We start from the raw sequence: 16,793 nt of genomic DNA, 5'->3' as shown, positions 1-16,793 counted from the left end.
ATATTACGCTTACACTCGCAGCTAGGGACTGCATACCTCCCAAGATAAATTACGCAGCGCCGGTATTCCAATGCGCAGGAGTCATCCTTAAAATTTGGTTGTCGTTTTCGGAATCTTGGTAATGTTTTGTACGAATGCGAACGGTGCCGTGCCCGACCGGCGAATGTTGGCCGAGTATTTTTGCCAACTGTTTAGGCGATTTTTAGGCATGTTGAGATGCTGCGGAGGGAGGTAAATTCAGAACTGTTTTTCTACTTTCGCTTGATTTGTGGGAAATGTTATCCCACCCCAATGGAATACGGCCCAGTGGATGGGCACATTCCCACAAAGGGGCATTAAAACTTAGATTTTGACAAACCAAGTGTGAAGTTTGGGGGTGGATAGGTTCTAACACAGAATTTTTGTTCTAAACAGGGAATATTTGTAAAAGTGTTCGGTTGCATGCAAATGCTTACTGCCCTAAACAGAAGCAAAAACATAATTTGTTGATTACCTGAGAAAATGAGAAATTTCTGAAACCATGGTTCCAGGAAACTGCAGATGCAGATGAGCAAATAAGTCTTTGAATAATTAACAAAAAATGCAAAACACATTTGCTGCCTGATAATTGCATCAAGGGGGAAACTCTCAGTTGAAATTGAGAATCACCCTGTTCTAAACACAAAAGAATATACTGTCTGTATGGCATCATGTATGGCATGTGTTTGCATTTTCATGATTTGGGTAGTTTACATGTAAATGAAGTCACTTTTTATGCAAGAAAGACTACACAATGTTAATCTGTTCTACTTTAATTTGTCTGTGTAAATGATTGAATTTTTTTACTTTGTATAACAATTTGACACATTTTGCTGAAGTAAACAACTTAAAAGTGTTTGACAAATACGTCTTACTCTATCTCTAACATTTCTTCTTATGTGCTCTTATTTTGGCTCAAAAGCTTGATGTAAGTATTAACAAGGAATTGCTATACCATTTTTACTCCAAAGTTGTACACAGTACTTACTAATGGATGTTGAAAAAGAATTAAGAGTTTTATCAAAACATGCTCCTGTTTAAGTCTAAAGATTTAAAATTTTTAGTTTAAATGAATCCTCTATGATCAATTGCTTGCAATTATATCCTCATGCATTTTGTTTTTAACAAGGTATGGCAAGGTCCAATTTTTTAAATTTCTCCATTATCCCAAATCTCCAAAAGCTCTTTAGCCTTTATGCTAATTTCAAACTCAAAAATTGGGCAAAACTGTCTCAAGATTTCTCTGTTTAATTCAACAAAGGATTTAATAGCATATCAAATGGGACCCTTCTTTTCAAACTATACAATACACAACTATGTAAATTTAAAATGCTTTTTATGTCTTTTTAAACTTTACACTACTTTCACAATGACAGTGACAACTTACATATAAATAGCTGTTACAATAGGGTCAGCTACAGCTAGAGTGAGAAGGAGTTGCAAAGGGGAGGTTTTGCTCCCTTTCAACATTTACTAGATATAAGGTGTATTCTTTTTGAAATTAAATATCTGTTTACAATTGGGTCGGCTACGACCATAGCGAGAATGGATGTGTGCAGCAAAGGGAGGTTTTGCTCCCTTTCAACATCTACTAGATATAAGGTGTATTCTTTTTGAAATTAAATATCTGTTTACAATTGGGTCGGCTACGACCATAGCGAGAATGGATGTGTGCAGCAAAGGGAGGTTTTGCTCCCTTTCAACATTTACTAGATATAAGGTGTATTCTTTTTGAAATTAAATATCTGTTTACAATTGGGTCGGCTACGACCATAGCGAGAATGGATGTGTGCAGCAAAGGGAGGTTTTGCTCCCTTTCAACATCTACTAGATATAAGGTGTATTCTTTTTGAAATTAAATATCTGTTTACAATTGGGTCGGCTACGACCATAGCGAGAATGGATGTGTGCAGCAAAGGGAGGTTTTGCTCCCTTTCAACATCTACTAGATATAAGGTGTATTCTTTTTGAAATTAAATATCTGTTTACAATTGGGTCGGCTACGACCATAGCGAGAATGGATGTGTGCAGCAAAGGGAGGTTTTGCTCCCTTTCAACATCTACTAGATATAAGGTGTATTCTTTTTGAAATTAAATATCTGTTTACAATTGGGTCGGCTACGACCATAGCGAGAATGGATGTGTGCAGCAAAGGGAGGTTTTGCTCCCTTTCAACATCTACTAGATATAAGGTGTATTCTTTTTTAAATTAAATATCTGTTTACAATTGGGTCGGCTATGACCATAGCGAGAATGGATGTGTGCAGCAAAGGGAGGTTTTGCTCCCTTTCAACATCTACTAGATATAAGGTGTATTCTTTTTGAAATTAAATATCTGTTTACAATTGGGTCGGCTACGACCATAGCGAGAATGGATGTGTGCAGCAAAGGGAGGTTTTGCTCCCTTTCAACATCTACTAGATATAAGGTGTATTCTTTTTTAAATTAAATATCTGTTTACAATTGGGTCGGCTACGACCATAGCGAGAATGGATGTGTGCAGCAAAGGGAGGTTTTGCTCCCTTTCAACATCTACTAGATATAAGGTGTATTCTTTTTTAAATTAAATATCTGTTTACAATTGGGTCGGCTACGACCATAGCAAGAATGGATGTGTGCAGCAAAGGGAGGTTTTGCTCCCTTTCAACATCTACTAGATATAAGGTGTATTCTTTTTTAAATTAAATATCTGTTTACAATTGGGTCGGCTACGACCATAGCGAGAATGGATGTGTGCAGCAAAGGGAGGTTTTGCTCCCTTTCAACATGTACTAGATATAAGGTGTATTCTTTTTTAAAATGAATAGCTAGCTAGCTTTATGGGGTAATGGGTAGAGAAAATTCATTTTTTTCAAGGTTGCAAACATTATGCAAAATCGTGACAGCACTTATACAGAAGCACAAATAGAGCAAATGTAATCATTAGTGGAAGTGTCCTTACAATCACATTGCCGATGTGCCCATAATCCGCATTGAGGGCATTCAACCCACTGAACCTCTTGATCATTTTTTTCATCGTTTTCTTGGAAACAGAATGCACATATAAATGGAACTTGATCGGCAAGCTTCATCTTTACATCTTTCCGTTGTTCTGTCGTGGGGAATGACAAACTGTTTTGCGGTTTCCTGTACGCTTTTCTCGTTTTTATGAATCTTGGCTGGATATCAAATTTCTTGTTCGGTGGAATGTAGCCCTTAGGTTTAAGGTCATAGGCATGTTCGTTATCCAGGCGCCCAAGGCCTTGTGCGACGGTTATTGCAGACTTAACATGTGCCATTGCTGTTCGAAGCGCTTGCGGGCTTGTTGAGCTTTGAACAATATCAGTTAATTCGGCAATTTTTGCTAACATCGCAACTCGGACACTAGCTAGATTGAAGATTAAACCAGGCTCCTCCGAATTATCTCGCAATATTTCTTGAAAGTACTTTACATTTTCACTTTCTTCCGAATCAACATTCAACTTTGTTTTGACTTTTTTTGTACTTGGCTCTTCATTACAATTGAGTTGTCGTATGTGAACTGCATGAATATGTTTGCATGCTATGCCTCGAACATTGAAGTCAATGCAGCCACAGCGATACATATGTTTGCATACACTGCATTTGGAGCAACGAATAATACAATTGCACGTGTCCTCTAATGATGAAATACAGTAACTTCGACTATCATCTTCTTGCGAGCGTACTCTCCAATTACCACGGTCTACTTTGATTACGTCCTGCTCTTTGATTTGTGCGCCGCTTTTGTGACGTTCATCTGTGGCTCTCATTTTGTAGGTACGCTTGCCCTTTTCACTCTTGATCAAGCCATCGAAAACCTTATCACGAGCTATCTTCAAAAGCTGGCAGAGTAGATGGTCGATTCGTCTATTCTGCTTCTTCTGGAAGTATAATCCTTTCAAAATGTTGTGGAATGCCTCCGTTGCCATATTTGTGTTAATGCCAGCATCAATTCGAAAACATAATGCCCATTGCTCAACATGCTTCACATACGTGGGGAAGAAGTAGCTGTAAAACCGCGGATATGTCTTTTCACACCAGCCACAAAATTCCTGGAGCTGCTTTCTGAATTTCGCTTCATCTTCCTCAAATTGCATTGTTTTCAGAGCTGCATAAACAACTGCCATGTCGTCTGTAGTTGAAATGTGTGATTTCAGGCCTTTTCGCCAATTTTTATCAACATGCCAAGCACATATCAATTTCTTACTTGGTCTTGGAAAATTTAGAACCCAAGCATTGTAAAAATTGTTTGCGTCATCTGACATGAAGACTTCCGTCTCCATGTTCCCACACTTCGCCGCCATGGCTGCAAGAAACGGGGAAAGAACCAGCTGATCTTCCCTATTTGAAATTAACCATGCTACAGGCACACCTTCTCCGAATTCGTCTATGACTAGCACTGAGATCAACTGAAAGTCATATTGGTTCGTTTTATGGGTAGAATCCATACAAATTATTTTCCTTCCATATTTTTTCAGCATATCCAACTGATATTTTGTCTGAATGCCAAGCAAAAAGTCTTCTGCAGGTAGCGAGTACTCGTTCACTCCTTGAGGTTTGTACACAAGTACGGGATTAAATGTACCATTTTGTAGCTCATTGACCCAAAAGTCAACACTTTTTGTGTCTTTGGAATCTTTTTCCATCAAGTCTACATTTACTTGATGCTTTACGTTTATGATGTCTTTGCGATCCACAAGATGATCCCTAAATATACCACCTCCCGCGTTGTTACGAATCTCGTCCAATATCGACTCAATTTTCACACCTTTGGCAAGTTTTCCAGCAATTTCTTGCCTCAATTGGTCCGGAATCCTCAAATGTCCGAGTTTCTTTTCATGGCCTGTGTGTCCAAGACAGGCTTCCACCACAACGTTCCCACGATCTTTTGAAGAAATAACTTTCATGAAGGCAGTACAATGTCCGCCGATCTTTGAACTACCTTGCTGCTTCATCGCCCGTTTGCCTGTACCTCGCGGCCTATATGTGCCACTTCTATTGCACCGATACCAATCAATGATGGAGTTTTTGCCTTCCCTTTTCTGATACTTTACAAACCATGAAATGGTTTCCTTTTCCACTTTTTCTTTCCATTGCTTGAATTCAGCTTCAGATGAAAATCCCTGTTTATGTATCTTTAAATCCTCATCATGCGTGTCATTGGTATGCTGAATAAGCTGCGTCATGGTTTCACACCTGCGATATACAATAAATGCTTTTTGTTTATAAATTGAACTTACTGTTCAAATGCCCATTTTAAAATTCTAAAGCGATACCAACGCCAAAAAGATAACCATATTATACATGTCTACTCTCAAGTTTATTTCAGATAAGAATATTTCACAAGAAATAGAAAAAGCTGAGCTTCATCCACTAGGGTGTATTAGAAAATTATGAAATGTAAAATTTCTAATGTAGTTTAGTTTCTGTCAATAAAGCTGAAATCAAAAAGACAGCTGGAACCAAAGATTGCTGCTACGTATAATTCCTCATGGAAACATATTAACGACAGCTATTAGCGTCTTTAATCTTTTAATAATGTAGCGTTGGTTATCACTTTCTAGTATAAAATGTGTGTCAATTTGGATCTTCCAAATGTCGATAATAGTTTATATCAGTCAACTTTTATTATTTAGTTAAATAATTTCAAGATGATTTTATTTTGAAAGACTTTTTACCTGTATTCGTCGCAATACGAACAAGATATAGGCAGGTTTTTATCTTGCGTCAATGTGCTATTTTGGTGTTTTCTCTTCCGATGCTTGTACAGACAATGAGCTGAGCTGAACGTTTGTTTGCATGCACCACAAATAACGCTCTTTTTTTCTTTTGGCTTGGTACTTTGCATTTTATCCTCTTCAGTTGATACGGTTATTTCAGTAGTATTACCACCCTTCTGTGAGTGTAAGATAAAGCAAAAGTTAAATAAAAAAGTGAAACAAATTAGACAATCTTTTTCAACCGTTATTTATGAAGAAGATTAAGCATAATCAATTTCCTATGTTATTACTAAAATCCATAATCTAATTACTGATAACAACGTTTCAAAAAGTTGTTTTTGGTTATTCAATGAGTACAAAAAAGGTAATGCAAAAAAACGTACGAGAGGCGAATTAGGTCCCACTGTATGATTGAGATTTTGTGACAACGTCATCGTTTCCATGGGGATTCTATCAAGGTCTGTAGATGAACTTGTGTGCTTAATCGTGGTAGCTGTTTCCAACAGATCGCTGACCATCTACGAGGAAAATCATGATTTTTGTATAATTTCTACAAGTACATTTATATATTTATGTATATATATATTTATATTTAAATTTCATTTTCATTGTAAAGGAATCAATAATTTTTGCAGAATCAAGGTTTTGCGTTAGGTAAAGATATGTTATACCCTTACCTTGAATTGAATAACCTTCTATATTGATGGAAGGTACGTCAAGTCTCGAATTAATAGCTAGTTACCTCGTTTTCGTTTTTTGCACCCACATAATCTTCTAATAGTGAAATGGCATTCATGGCTGGTTCTTCATCGCTCGATGTGTCCGGAATGGTTATAACATCGGCTGTCCTTTTGTTTTTATGTTCATACAATGGTTGTGATATTTTTTCTGTTCTATCTATGCTATCTTTACATCTTATTTCCCCAGTTTCCAATGGTTTTTGCAGTGAAACATCAACCTCTTCTGGAATTCCAAGGTTGCATACGTTTACACGCTGCTGCATCAACCATGAAATCAGCACCTTACGAATGTACGAGGAATTTTTGGTCGGATCGCGAAGCCAACATGAAGGCATATAAACTTGTGACTGTACAACATCCTGCCAGTATTTCGATGAATTTACAAAAATTGCTGCCATCAGCACATTGATTGGTCCACATACACTGCCACATGTTTGGATTGGATAATTGACCAAGCAGCCATTCTTACATTTCTTAATGCCACTGCAACCGACAGAATGTGCAGAAGGAACGTTGTCTGGAATTTGTATCGCAGTTTGGTGAAACTTGTTTATCGCTTCCAAAATCCTTTTTAGCTGCCTTCCTAAATTCGCTGGAACTGCCCAACACAAACTGTCCAAATACTGGAAGGTACCAGAACTCAAATCTAATGTTAACAGTGCCCAGTGGTTTCCTGGCAAAGATGTTGATGAAATTTGTGTATGGTGCCTCCCATCCAATCCTACATGCAGAATGAAAATAATATTTGAAACGTTGCGAAGTTCTTCGCTCAGGGTTTTCTCGAGGTCATTGTCATTTAATGCGATCAGGCTGCTTAACGACAAAGCTCCCGTCCATTTGAAACATTATTGATGCATGGCAAAAAAGCTTGAATCGTCTGAAGTTCTATCCAAGCATTACCGCAAAGAGTCACGAGATCGGATGTTGTGGTAGAAGGGTTGAGCAAGACCTTCGTATCCTGGTGAGGCCAAACCCATTGCTTGAATTTTTGTATCCATTTGATTTCTGGAGCAGTACAAGATGGGGTTGGTACTTCGTGAGCTGTGTTAAGCCACACCTCTGTCTCAGCTGCGTGTTTTTTCATTTTTTCTAGTTGGTGTATAGTCACCATGTTTCTAATGTCTACAGAGGTGAAGACGTGGCTTCCTACTTCTACGGCATTGAAGTTGTTGCTCTTGTTCGTAAGTGTCTCTAGTATTGACTGGCAGTCATTCAATGGTAATATTCTTGCGAACCCCTTGACTGAAGGTTTATTTAAGTTCTCAACTTTCATAAACTTTAAAGCTCCAGGCTGACGTTCCGGCGGTAAATTGGCAATGGATAAGCGCTCCCGTGATAGACCTTTGGATTTCCATTCTGCGATGAAATCCTGTAACAGTGATAAAAAATTAGTAGAATTGTTTCATTCAGTTTAAAGTTAGCGAGAGCTCTGAGGCGAGAAGGATGGCAAATTCTAGAAGCAGGAGGAAAACCATTTTTTCGCATTTATCTTTTTGATTTCCTTCATTTGGAATAGGTTATTGGCTTTTATACATACATACATTTGTAACTTGTTTTCCTTTGCAGATTAAGGCTATAACAGGTCAGTTTGGAAACCAAATGTAATTTAAAAACTTTTTAACATGTGTAAATACTTTAAATGTAACGAGAGTAAATACTTTAAATGAAAAAAGTCTTGGTGATTTTGATGATTACACGTACCTGTGATAAAACAGCTGGGCAAACCTTCTCATTGAGCTGCTGATTGGAATGGTCTATTGGAAAAATTAATTATTGTATAATGACCATCAATAAAGTAATCAAGCCCGAAAATTTAAAATTTTCGACCCCCTTTTTCTCCCCTTTACCAACACGATAACTCCTACCAGGTCGTATATACCCCCGATCATAATATTTGTTAGATCTTTAGTTTATCCGTTAATTCGTTGATTTGTAGGTCAAATGACGTCAGACACTGGCGTAACAAAGCTAACCGAGGTGCTTGGGAACAAATCGGAAAAGGAGCCCCTATATACCAAGGGCCCCTTATTATATCAAGCTAATATATACCATAAACTGCGCTACGTAACTGGCCTCAAAGTTAGTAAAATAAAAACTAATTTTTTGTCGTTATCACTTAATTTTACCTTTCATGACTTTCTTCCCCCGGTTTAGAATGTCACAGTATTAAAATTTAGCAAAAACTTTGGACAGCAAAAGCTAACAAAATGATGCACACGAACCTGATCTTGGTATAAAACCACCAGCAAGCCCAAATTTGTTTTTCATCTCGATTTCTTTCTGATCCGAATTTCGCACAATAAAATTATGTCAAGGACTCCGTAAATTTTTCCAAAGAATTTTCCCGCGAAAAACTTTAATCAGAAAATCTCTCTCTCATGCAGTCTCTAATTGAAAAGCAAATATCGTTTCTAAAAAGAGACCGACGCCAAGAGTCGGGCAAAATAATCGGATTAGAGCTCGCAGCTCGCCTAAAAGCCAACGAGCCGCATTCTAAAGACTTATTCCCTAAAAGCTAAGACGCTCCTGCGCATTGGAATACCGGCGCTGCGTAATTTATCTTGGGAGGTATGCAGTCCCTAGCTGCGAGTTACGCTTACTGATTTACGCACAAGTTTTACTACTGTCCTTAAAGAGGAGACCATCGATTGAGTCAATAATCTATTTAAATCTCAAAGTTTCTAGGGTCAGCTCCATTAAAATTTTGGAATTCTTTATATTCCTTGCTCTAAGATTGGAGGGGGAAAGCTCGGGACAACTAAGCCTATTTTTCTGGGCGGGGACTGGCGGGGACGTGCCATTTTGGTTCAAAATTTGGCCCTAAAATTCTGAACGTGTCGGGAAAGATGTGAACAATCATTCTGCAAACATGATTAAAACCATAATCTTATTTCCGCGAGGCAAATAACCTTTTTTAAGCAAAAAAATCACTAAAATATCAAAAATGTCCTTTGCTCCTAAATCTCTATATTAGACACGTCGTTCCGTCCCGTACCTCAAAACCTATAAAGGTACCCACGAAGGGAGATAGAGGACACCCAAAAGGCCCCCTGATCCCCTGTCTTTAGCCTAATTCCCGATTCTCCACAATCGATTCCCGAATCCCGCTCACAAAAAATTTCCGATTCCCGATTCCCCGAAAAACAAATTGGGTATCCTCAAGGTAAGTGGGGGGTTTTATCCACAGGAACATTTATATTGGCTAAACCTTTCAAAACCATTGAAAACCATAATTTTATTGAAAACCGAGACTGATGATGATGCATACAATCTGCTAGATAAATCGCAACGTGGTGCAGTGAAAACAAGATGGCTGTCAATGTAGAAAAAACAAAGTCTCTTCTGGTCACGACACAGCAAAAACGTTCAAAGTCGAAAAGAAACCAACAAGATCAAGCAATTGAGGTGAAAATGAATGAACAGTCATTACTTCAGATTACTTCAAAACAGCCATTACTTCAGACTCAACAAAAGCTTCTGACAGGGCCGTAAATCTCTCATGTGAATTGGGGGGGGGGGGGGGTCAGCAGATCAAATGAATATAAAGTATGCAGTGGGTCATGGCACCACAAGGGATTTATGGTATGTGTTATGGAAACAGTTGAGGGGCAAATTACTTAACAAAACAAAAGTCAATATTTTTGGATTTCTCAAGACTTTCTGCTCTATAGAAGGTATTTACAGATATTCCTTAGTACATTGACTTGTGTGTGTGATTGGATGGATAACATTTTTCAGAGACGGCCCCAAGAAATTGAACCTTGGGAACTAAGAATCAAGTTTACCGTCGTAGGAGGACCCACCATGGTTGGGTCCGACGCGGAAGAAAATTTTTGAAATTTTACCTTCTAGAAAGGCTAAAAAAGCATCCCTCAGACTAAATTTAATAAAATACTAGAATCGCTCAGGATAGAAAGTTCGGCGTTTCTCAGAAGAACACAGATTATTGGTTATTGGGTGAAATTTTGGAGGGGAAGAGTCATGCTTAAACCTTGGTGACAGACTTTGGGAAAATATGGGACGCTGTTGTATTGATTGGTAGAAATTTACTTTCTGAAGAGAAATGTGCGTCTTCCTTATTTTGACTGATTTCAGTAGGCCATGTTTAAACATAAAAAATGAATACATTTTAATGATACAAAAAGTGATTTACTAAATAAAAGTAAATAATAGACAAATAATAGAAATGTACGTAAATAAGTTAGTAAATAGGTCAAATAAAATGACAGACTGCTCTCTTTTTATTTCATACTCTGGTTTCAAAAATAAAACGGTAGAAAACAGTAGAAAACGGTAAAAAACGGTAAAAAAACGGTAGAAAACGGTAAGTTTTTATCTTGTAAAAAATTATTAAAACCACTCTGCTTACAAAAATAGCCTTAATGGCTGAGGTTTGTTGCAATAACACAGATAACGTAGTTTGATTCAAACCCGGCTACCAGGGATTTCTTTCTTTCAAGGAAAATGATGGTAATTTCTCCAAAAAAATCGTTTTGCTCCAGATTTTTGGGGGGGGTCCAGTCCCCCCCGTCCCCCGCGGGATTAACGGCCCTGGCTTCTGAAGTTATTATTGACCAAGATCTTACATGGCATGGGCGGCGCAAGGCTCCAGCCCCCTCACGTTCTTGCAAAAAGTGCTTTTAAGAGGATAAAAAGAATAGAAAAAATAGAAATAGAAGAAAAGAATAGTGCGATAAATCCTTTTACAGTGTTGCTTAATTTCAAAGGAATAAGCCAAGGTCTATGGTGCCCCATAAAGTAACGAATTTCCATTATAAGACTGGAATTAATCAAACGTTAAAATCATGCCTTAAAAATAGCAAAATGCTTGCAAGAAAAGACCTCAAGAAATATTCTGAAATGTATTTTAAGCTAGTAATGCATTGTATTGCAATGTACACTCTTTTTTTATAAGAACAATTTTATAAGAACACGAGCCTCAAAACTGGTCAAAAGTTAAGAACAAATTAAGAACAAGCTGAGGCTGAGCTTCTGCAAAATGCAATTTTGAACAACGTTTTTTCACAAAATCGAGGATTTTTAGCGATGTGTGGGTGCTTTTTCGGTGAATATTCAAATTTGTCAGCAAATTAAGGCTGTCTCACTCACTTTGTTGGAAAATGAGGCCTGAACAACTCCTTAGAGCGAAAAAGCTAGCAATAGCACTGCTTACACCCTCTTAATTTAAGAACAAATTAAGAACAATCCAGCCTCAGAATTTGGAAAAAATCAGGAACAGTCAGCCTGAACTTAAATTTACTGGTTCTTATAAAAAAAGAGTGTATTGCTAGAAATGTATTGCTAATGATTTCGTTTCGGACAGGATGAAACATACTTTTTGTTGCCCATGCAGGGGCGGTTCCAGCAAAAAGCTTGACTGAGTTCCAGGCCAAGGCTAGGGTCTTTCAGATAATGCATTGATAATTGTTCCTAAGACAACATTATTATTCATATTCATGAATTGTGGTACCAGGGGGAGGGGTAGGTGCTATCCACTCACTAAATCTAGATTCTAGACTTCTTTCTGACAGAAAACAGTGCCTCATTGAAAACAGTGCCTCTGTGAAAATTTTTGCAACCTCCTCCTTTTCTCAATACCCTTTTGTTTGTCTTGGATGTCACAGCAAAGTTTGTCCCTTTTGTTTTGCTCGCAGTTTGTTGTTTTGCCTCCGTAAACACCAGCATATTCATCAAAATATGGTGTTCCGTCTGAGCATAGGTCTCCCGTGCCATTTAAGACTGAAGATATTGCAATTTATAACCAAGGTAGTTAATGCTCCTGAAAATTAACGATATTTCCTTGTTTTATCTCAAATGCTTAATAATCTGCTAGAATGCTGCGATGGACGTGAGTATAAGACATCTGCAGTCGCCATTTCGAATTCAATGTTTTGCAGTTCCACAATAGAACAAAGACAATAGGTAGTCAATCAACTACGGGCCATTGTACAGCTCTCTTACAAATATGGTATCATTTCCGAGTTCCAGATGCTGTTTTGACTGAGTTCCATCCGTTTCATTGTTTCAATTCATTCACTTCCGAGGCACAAAATGTTTATTTCCGAGTTCTAGACTGCTGTTGTCTTCCACAGCGTCTGGAAAATCGTTTCCAAATTACGACAGAGAAGAAACTGGCAATTTTAAGATCTTGAAGAGACTGTGATAAACTTTTTAGGTTTCAATTTTTTAATTTAAATATTACTTAGTTTCAGGCAACACTATTTTTAGCTGTATGTTGGAAAACTGACTGAGTTCTGTGCACCAAGGAACTCACTCTGGATCCGCCTCTGGCCCATGTTGTCTATTTTGTTTAAAAAAGGTTTAGTTTAGTTGTATGTTGTAATTTTTTTTAATTGGTTGCCACTAAATAACTTTTAACAAAAGCCTATAATGTTTAATATTTGTCTTAATTATTATGTCTCTTTTCATAGCAATTGATGGTAAGCGACATTTTCTTTGAACTTTGAATCGGACGGTAAAGATATTAAGACATATGACAAACGAGGTCATTTTTTCAAATTGACGTTCTCCGGCGTTTTAAGGAACTCATCCTCGTGATGACTATTTTGCGATAGCTAGATAATGTCTTATTTTTGTGGAAAGGACCACTTCGAAATTTTAAAGTGTTATTGATAAACACTTTTGAAATGCGGTTTTCTGTTAAGAGTAGGAGTTTTACGCACAATACACTTAAAAGTGAATTCATCCATAACAGAACGGCGATTACAACTGGAACGAAAAACAAAGACAAAATATCATTTTACAGCTTACATGATAAAAGCGTGCGATCAAAACGGAAAGTAAACATTATTGTTCGTGACAAAACAATGGCTATATTGTTCGTATAATCTAACATTTTCAACGACACGGGGACGACAAATTTTTGCTAAACGATAGAACATTTTTGCAAAATCTTTTGTCATGGATATTTAATCTATCCTAGGCCCCCTGTTTTCTAACTTGTGTTGTAGTCTGTAGTCCCTGTAAAACATACCTTTGTAGTCCCACAGGGCTCTGAATTTAGTGCTATGATGTTGATACTTGTTTCCTTTAGCATTGGCAATGGTAAATCAAAGAACACTTCAAAGAAAATCAAATCACACGTTTTAACTTTTTACCCACGTGATATTACTGTCAGTAAGATATCATGATCTGACGTTTAATGAATAAAATGGAAGAAGAAACAGCTTGATAAAAATCACATATGGCATTGCTGGAGAGCAGTCTGTCGATGTCGCTGCAATGAATAATTGCCTGGTGCATGCATTTATGCTGCAAAAGTACTTGCCACGTAAAGGTTTGCATGCAAAGAAATCATTGATAGTAGACGATGAAATAGAGCTCAGTTCTGTGAAGGAGCACTTAAATCGGGAACCAAACAGCGACATTCAGGAACCAAGGGAAATGGCGTCGAAGAGGGACGTAATTTTTGTTAAACCTGCACCAGAGAGAACTCAAGAGACAAATGATGAAAAGGGTGAATGCAGTAAACTGTGTTTAACAAAAGACGTTTCTCATTCAGAGACAAGTGATTGTAAAAAAGATATTTCTACAAGGAAGCAATTTTGTTACCAAACGACAGAGCCACATCATCTGCCTGACATAGTTGATTAGCACTTGAAGCATAATAAGTTAACAAAAATGCCTGTGCATAGATTTGTTTGCCTCTTTTTTCATCTGATCCTCTTTATTTGGGCTATTAGACATTCCCTATTTCAAAGGTAAGAAAGGGGAATTAAGATAGAGTTTAAGTGTTAATTTTCTGCAAGTTTCAGTTTCATTGATTCATATTCCCATATTATTCACAAGCTTTGCGGTTTTGGTCACATGTCTCATTTACAATACCTTATGACACACCCATGTTTCCAATGTACAGCCGTGTTTATTTAAACAGGCTTATTGATCTTGAAGCTTCAAGTGACTTGACCAGGATTACACTGTGGTGTACGAGTGTACCTTGCAAGCGAGACCAGTAAAATCCCGTTCTCTACGGTCTAACAATTCCTCTACATACAGGTACGATAAAGCTATTTTGTACCCAAGGAACCAATCGAACGGCTCAAAAATTTGCACACGTCCAGGACAGATGTGGGGTAAGCAAGGACTGTCTCAAATTTATTTTTGTATTTGCTCTGGTCCGTCTTTTATAGCCAAATACAGCTGTGAGAGGGAAGAAAAATTGTTTGCCAATTTTTGACATGGCATAGTTTCAAGGGCAGGAGGAATTTAAAAAATTTGAGACACACTCTGGTAGCTTAGGATCTGCGTTTTCTGCTGATTTAAGTCAGATTTTGATACCTCAAACGCAAGGGTACAAAATAGCTTTGGAAGGTGGTACACTCATTTAAGCAATAAATTTGCCTGGAAAGTATCATTTTACAATATTTGCCAAATATTTTGATATGGTTGGAATCACCACTTTGTTGCGCATCTAATGATGTATAGTTTAATCTGATTCTGCTAATAGTTTGGCTTTTAGGGAGAGAAAACCAAATATTGTATCAACAACGTTTACCGTAACAATAAGTACTTGAGGTGAGTAACTGCTGCAAAGAGTAATAACTGCAACTAATTATGCTTTGAATTCGATTTTCTGATCAAACTCAGTTACTTGTATGCTCTTTTACATTATTGAAGAAATTATATATGTAAACAAATTGATTTTGATTTTATTTTCCTTGAAATCATCTTGCCAGACAGAAAGTGAAATTATTTATCTTTTTGCAAAAAGTAGTTCTAACATTTTCACTGTGAAAATTTCTCCGAAAGCCTATCTGTACAAAGAAAGAACAAATTGAAGACTTGTTGCACCGAAGGTTCCACTGAAGCATGCTTTCAAACAGTACAAGACAAATTTAAAATATACTAATCTGGCATGCCCTTTGCTTCAGTTTTTCAGCCTGTGTTCCAGACCCCTAACTTGAAAGTAGAGGTCTGGAATTACTTTCAAGTTAGGGGTCTGGAACACAGGCTACAGTTTGGCGCTTTAATGTGAATTATGCTCCTCAGCACAGATCCGTGTTTAAAGTTGGCATTGCTTTGTAACCATTTCCTTTTTCAGGTGGTTATAAATCAACCAAAAACCATCTACATGCAAGATGATTCATTGCAGCATTTTCATTTTATTTCACGATAATTATCAAACAAATGCACAAAAAATTCAATTCCAAATCTGAAAAACATATGAATTTCAATATAACCCAATTTAAAGCGACAGCTGCATAGTTTCCATCATATGAAAGAACTTTCAGGATGTTTTGGCTTTTTCAGAATTTCATAATTCTTTTTCTCACAGGTGCCCGGAATACACAAGCAACCTGTACTTTTAAGATTCATCTTTTGAGCCAAATTTACAAGCTTCCTCTTGTTGCTGCAATTTTGCATTCTAATGATCGCTGTTCAGCTTATTCTATTGATTCTGACTTCTTGCTATTTTTTTATTGCTTGCATTAATTTGTGCTCAAACTGAGATATGCTTGAAGATGTATCATTATTTATATGCTGTGTTGTGAAGTTTAGTTCTTGAAGATATCACCTCACGTATAATTAGGAATGGGTAGAGTAGCACTCGATATGTTCAAGGTCACGGGATAGGCTCGTTACAGAACTTAGACGTGGTAAGAACATGCATAGATCATAGACCAACGTCATTAAGCCTCATAAAGTAAGTGCCATCGAAGGTGTCTTTATTGTTTCTGTCCTGAGAACCGAGAAAGAGAAAACTTTAGAACATGTTGCATGTTTGCTTGATTAAAAGTGCTGTTTGGCTTTCATCGTATAAGCTATTTTTACATCAGATAGGTCTTTATATTCGGTCATATCGTGTCAAAATTACATAATAATCGCTCTCTGGCATTCTTTTTCATGGTATTGTGAAGGGTCATACTTGGTCTTACATTAAAATCGAAAACTTTCGGACGGGAAAGTTTCAGCAAAACAACTTCAGATCTAGAAATTGATGTTGAAAATAATGTGCTGCCAGTGATGATTTGACATGAAGACCAAAAATTTAAACCATAGAAAATCGCCGTGGAAAATCAAAGCCAGAAATTTTATGCATCGATGACTGAAAAAAATCTTTGCATCATGTGTTTTTATCCTACATTATAAAATTTATGTTTACAAGAACAAGAAAGAGAATTATCCAATGCATTTCCTTGTGTTTTTGAAAATTTTCGGACGAAAAAGCTTTTTGCCAAACTTAGATATCAGACAAATAAAGTTTCGGGCGATATTTTGCCCGATGGTTTGATCGTCCGAAAGCTTTCGGTCCTAATGTACCAAAGTCATACTTCTTCATTGGTATTATGAAGTG

At 37.2% G+C, this 16,793-nt stretch overlaps 1 protein-coding gene across 1 annotated transcript; it reads right to left on the bottom strand.

Moving 5' to 3' along the window:
* Positions 1 to 18: 18 nt before the first annotated feature.
* On the bottom strand, positions 19 to 8,746 carry LOC148957870 (uncharacterized). The gene is made up of 7 exons (XM_089114367.1): positions 8,701 to 8,746; positions 8,180 to 8,232; positions 7,452 to 7,847; positions 6,481 to 7,323; positions 6,122 to 6,256; positions 5,697 to 5,914; positions 19 to 5,214 (listed from the first exon to the last, which is right to left on the bottom strand). Exons 1-7 carry the CDS (start codon positions 8,744 to 8,746, stop codon positions 2,907 to 2,909), a joined length of 3,999 nt encoding a protein of 1,332 aa, XP_088970493.1. The 3' UTR covers positions 19 to 2,906.
* Between the last annotated feature and the right edge of the window lie 8,047 nt (positions 8,747 to 16,793).

Source organism: Rhopilema esculentum, chromosome 20, assembly GCF_057945365.1.
Source record: "Rhopilema esculentum isolate cy_ngs chromosome 20, ASM5794536v1, whole genome shotgun sequence".
Lineage (NCBI taxonomy): Eukaryota > Metazoa > Cnidaria > Scyphozoa > Rhizostomeae > Rhizostomatidae > Rhopilema > Rhopilema esculentum.
Note: the sequence above shows the minus strand (reverse complement) of the source record. Positions and strands in the feature narration are given on the sequence as shown.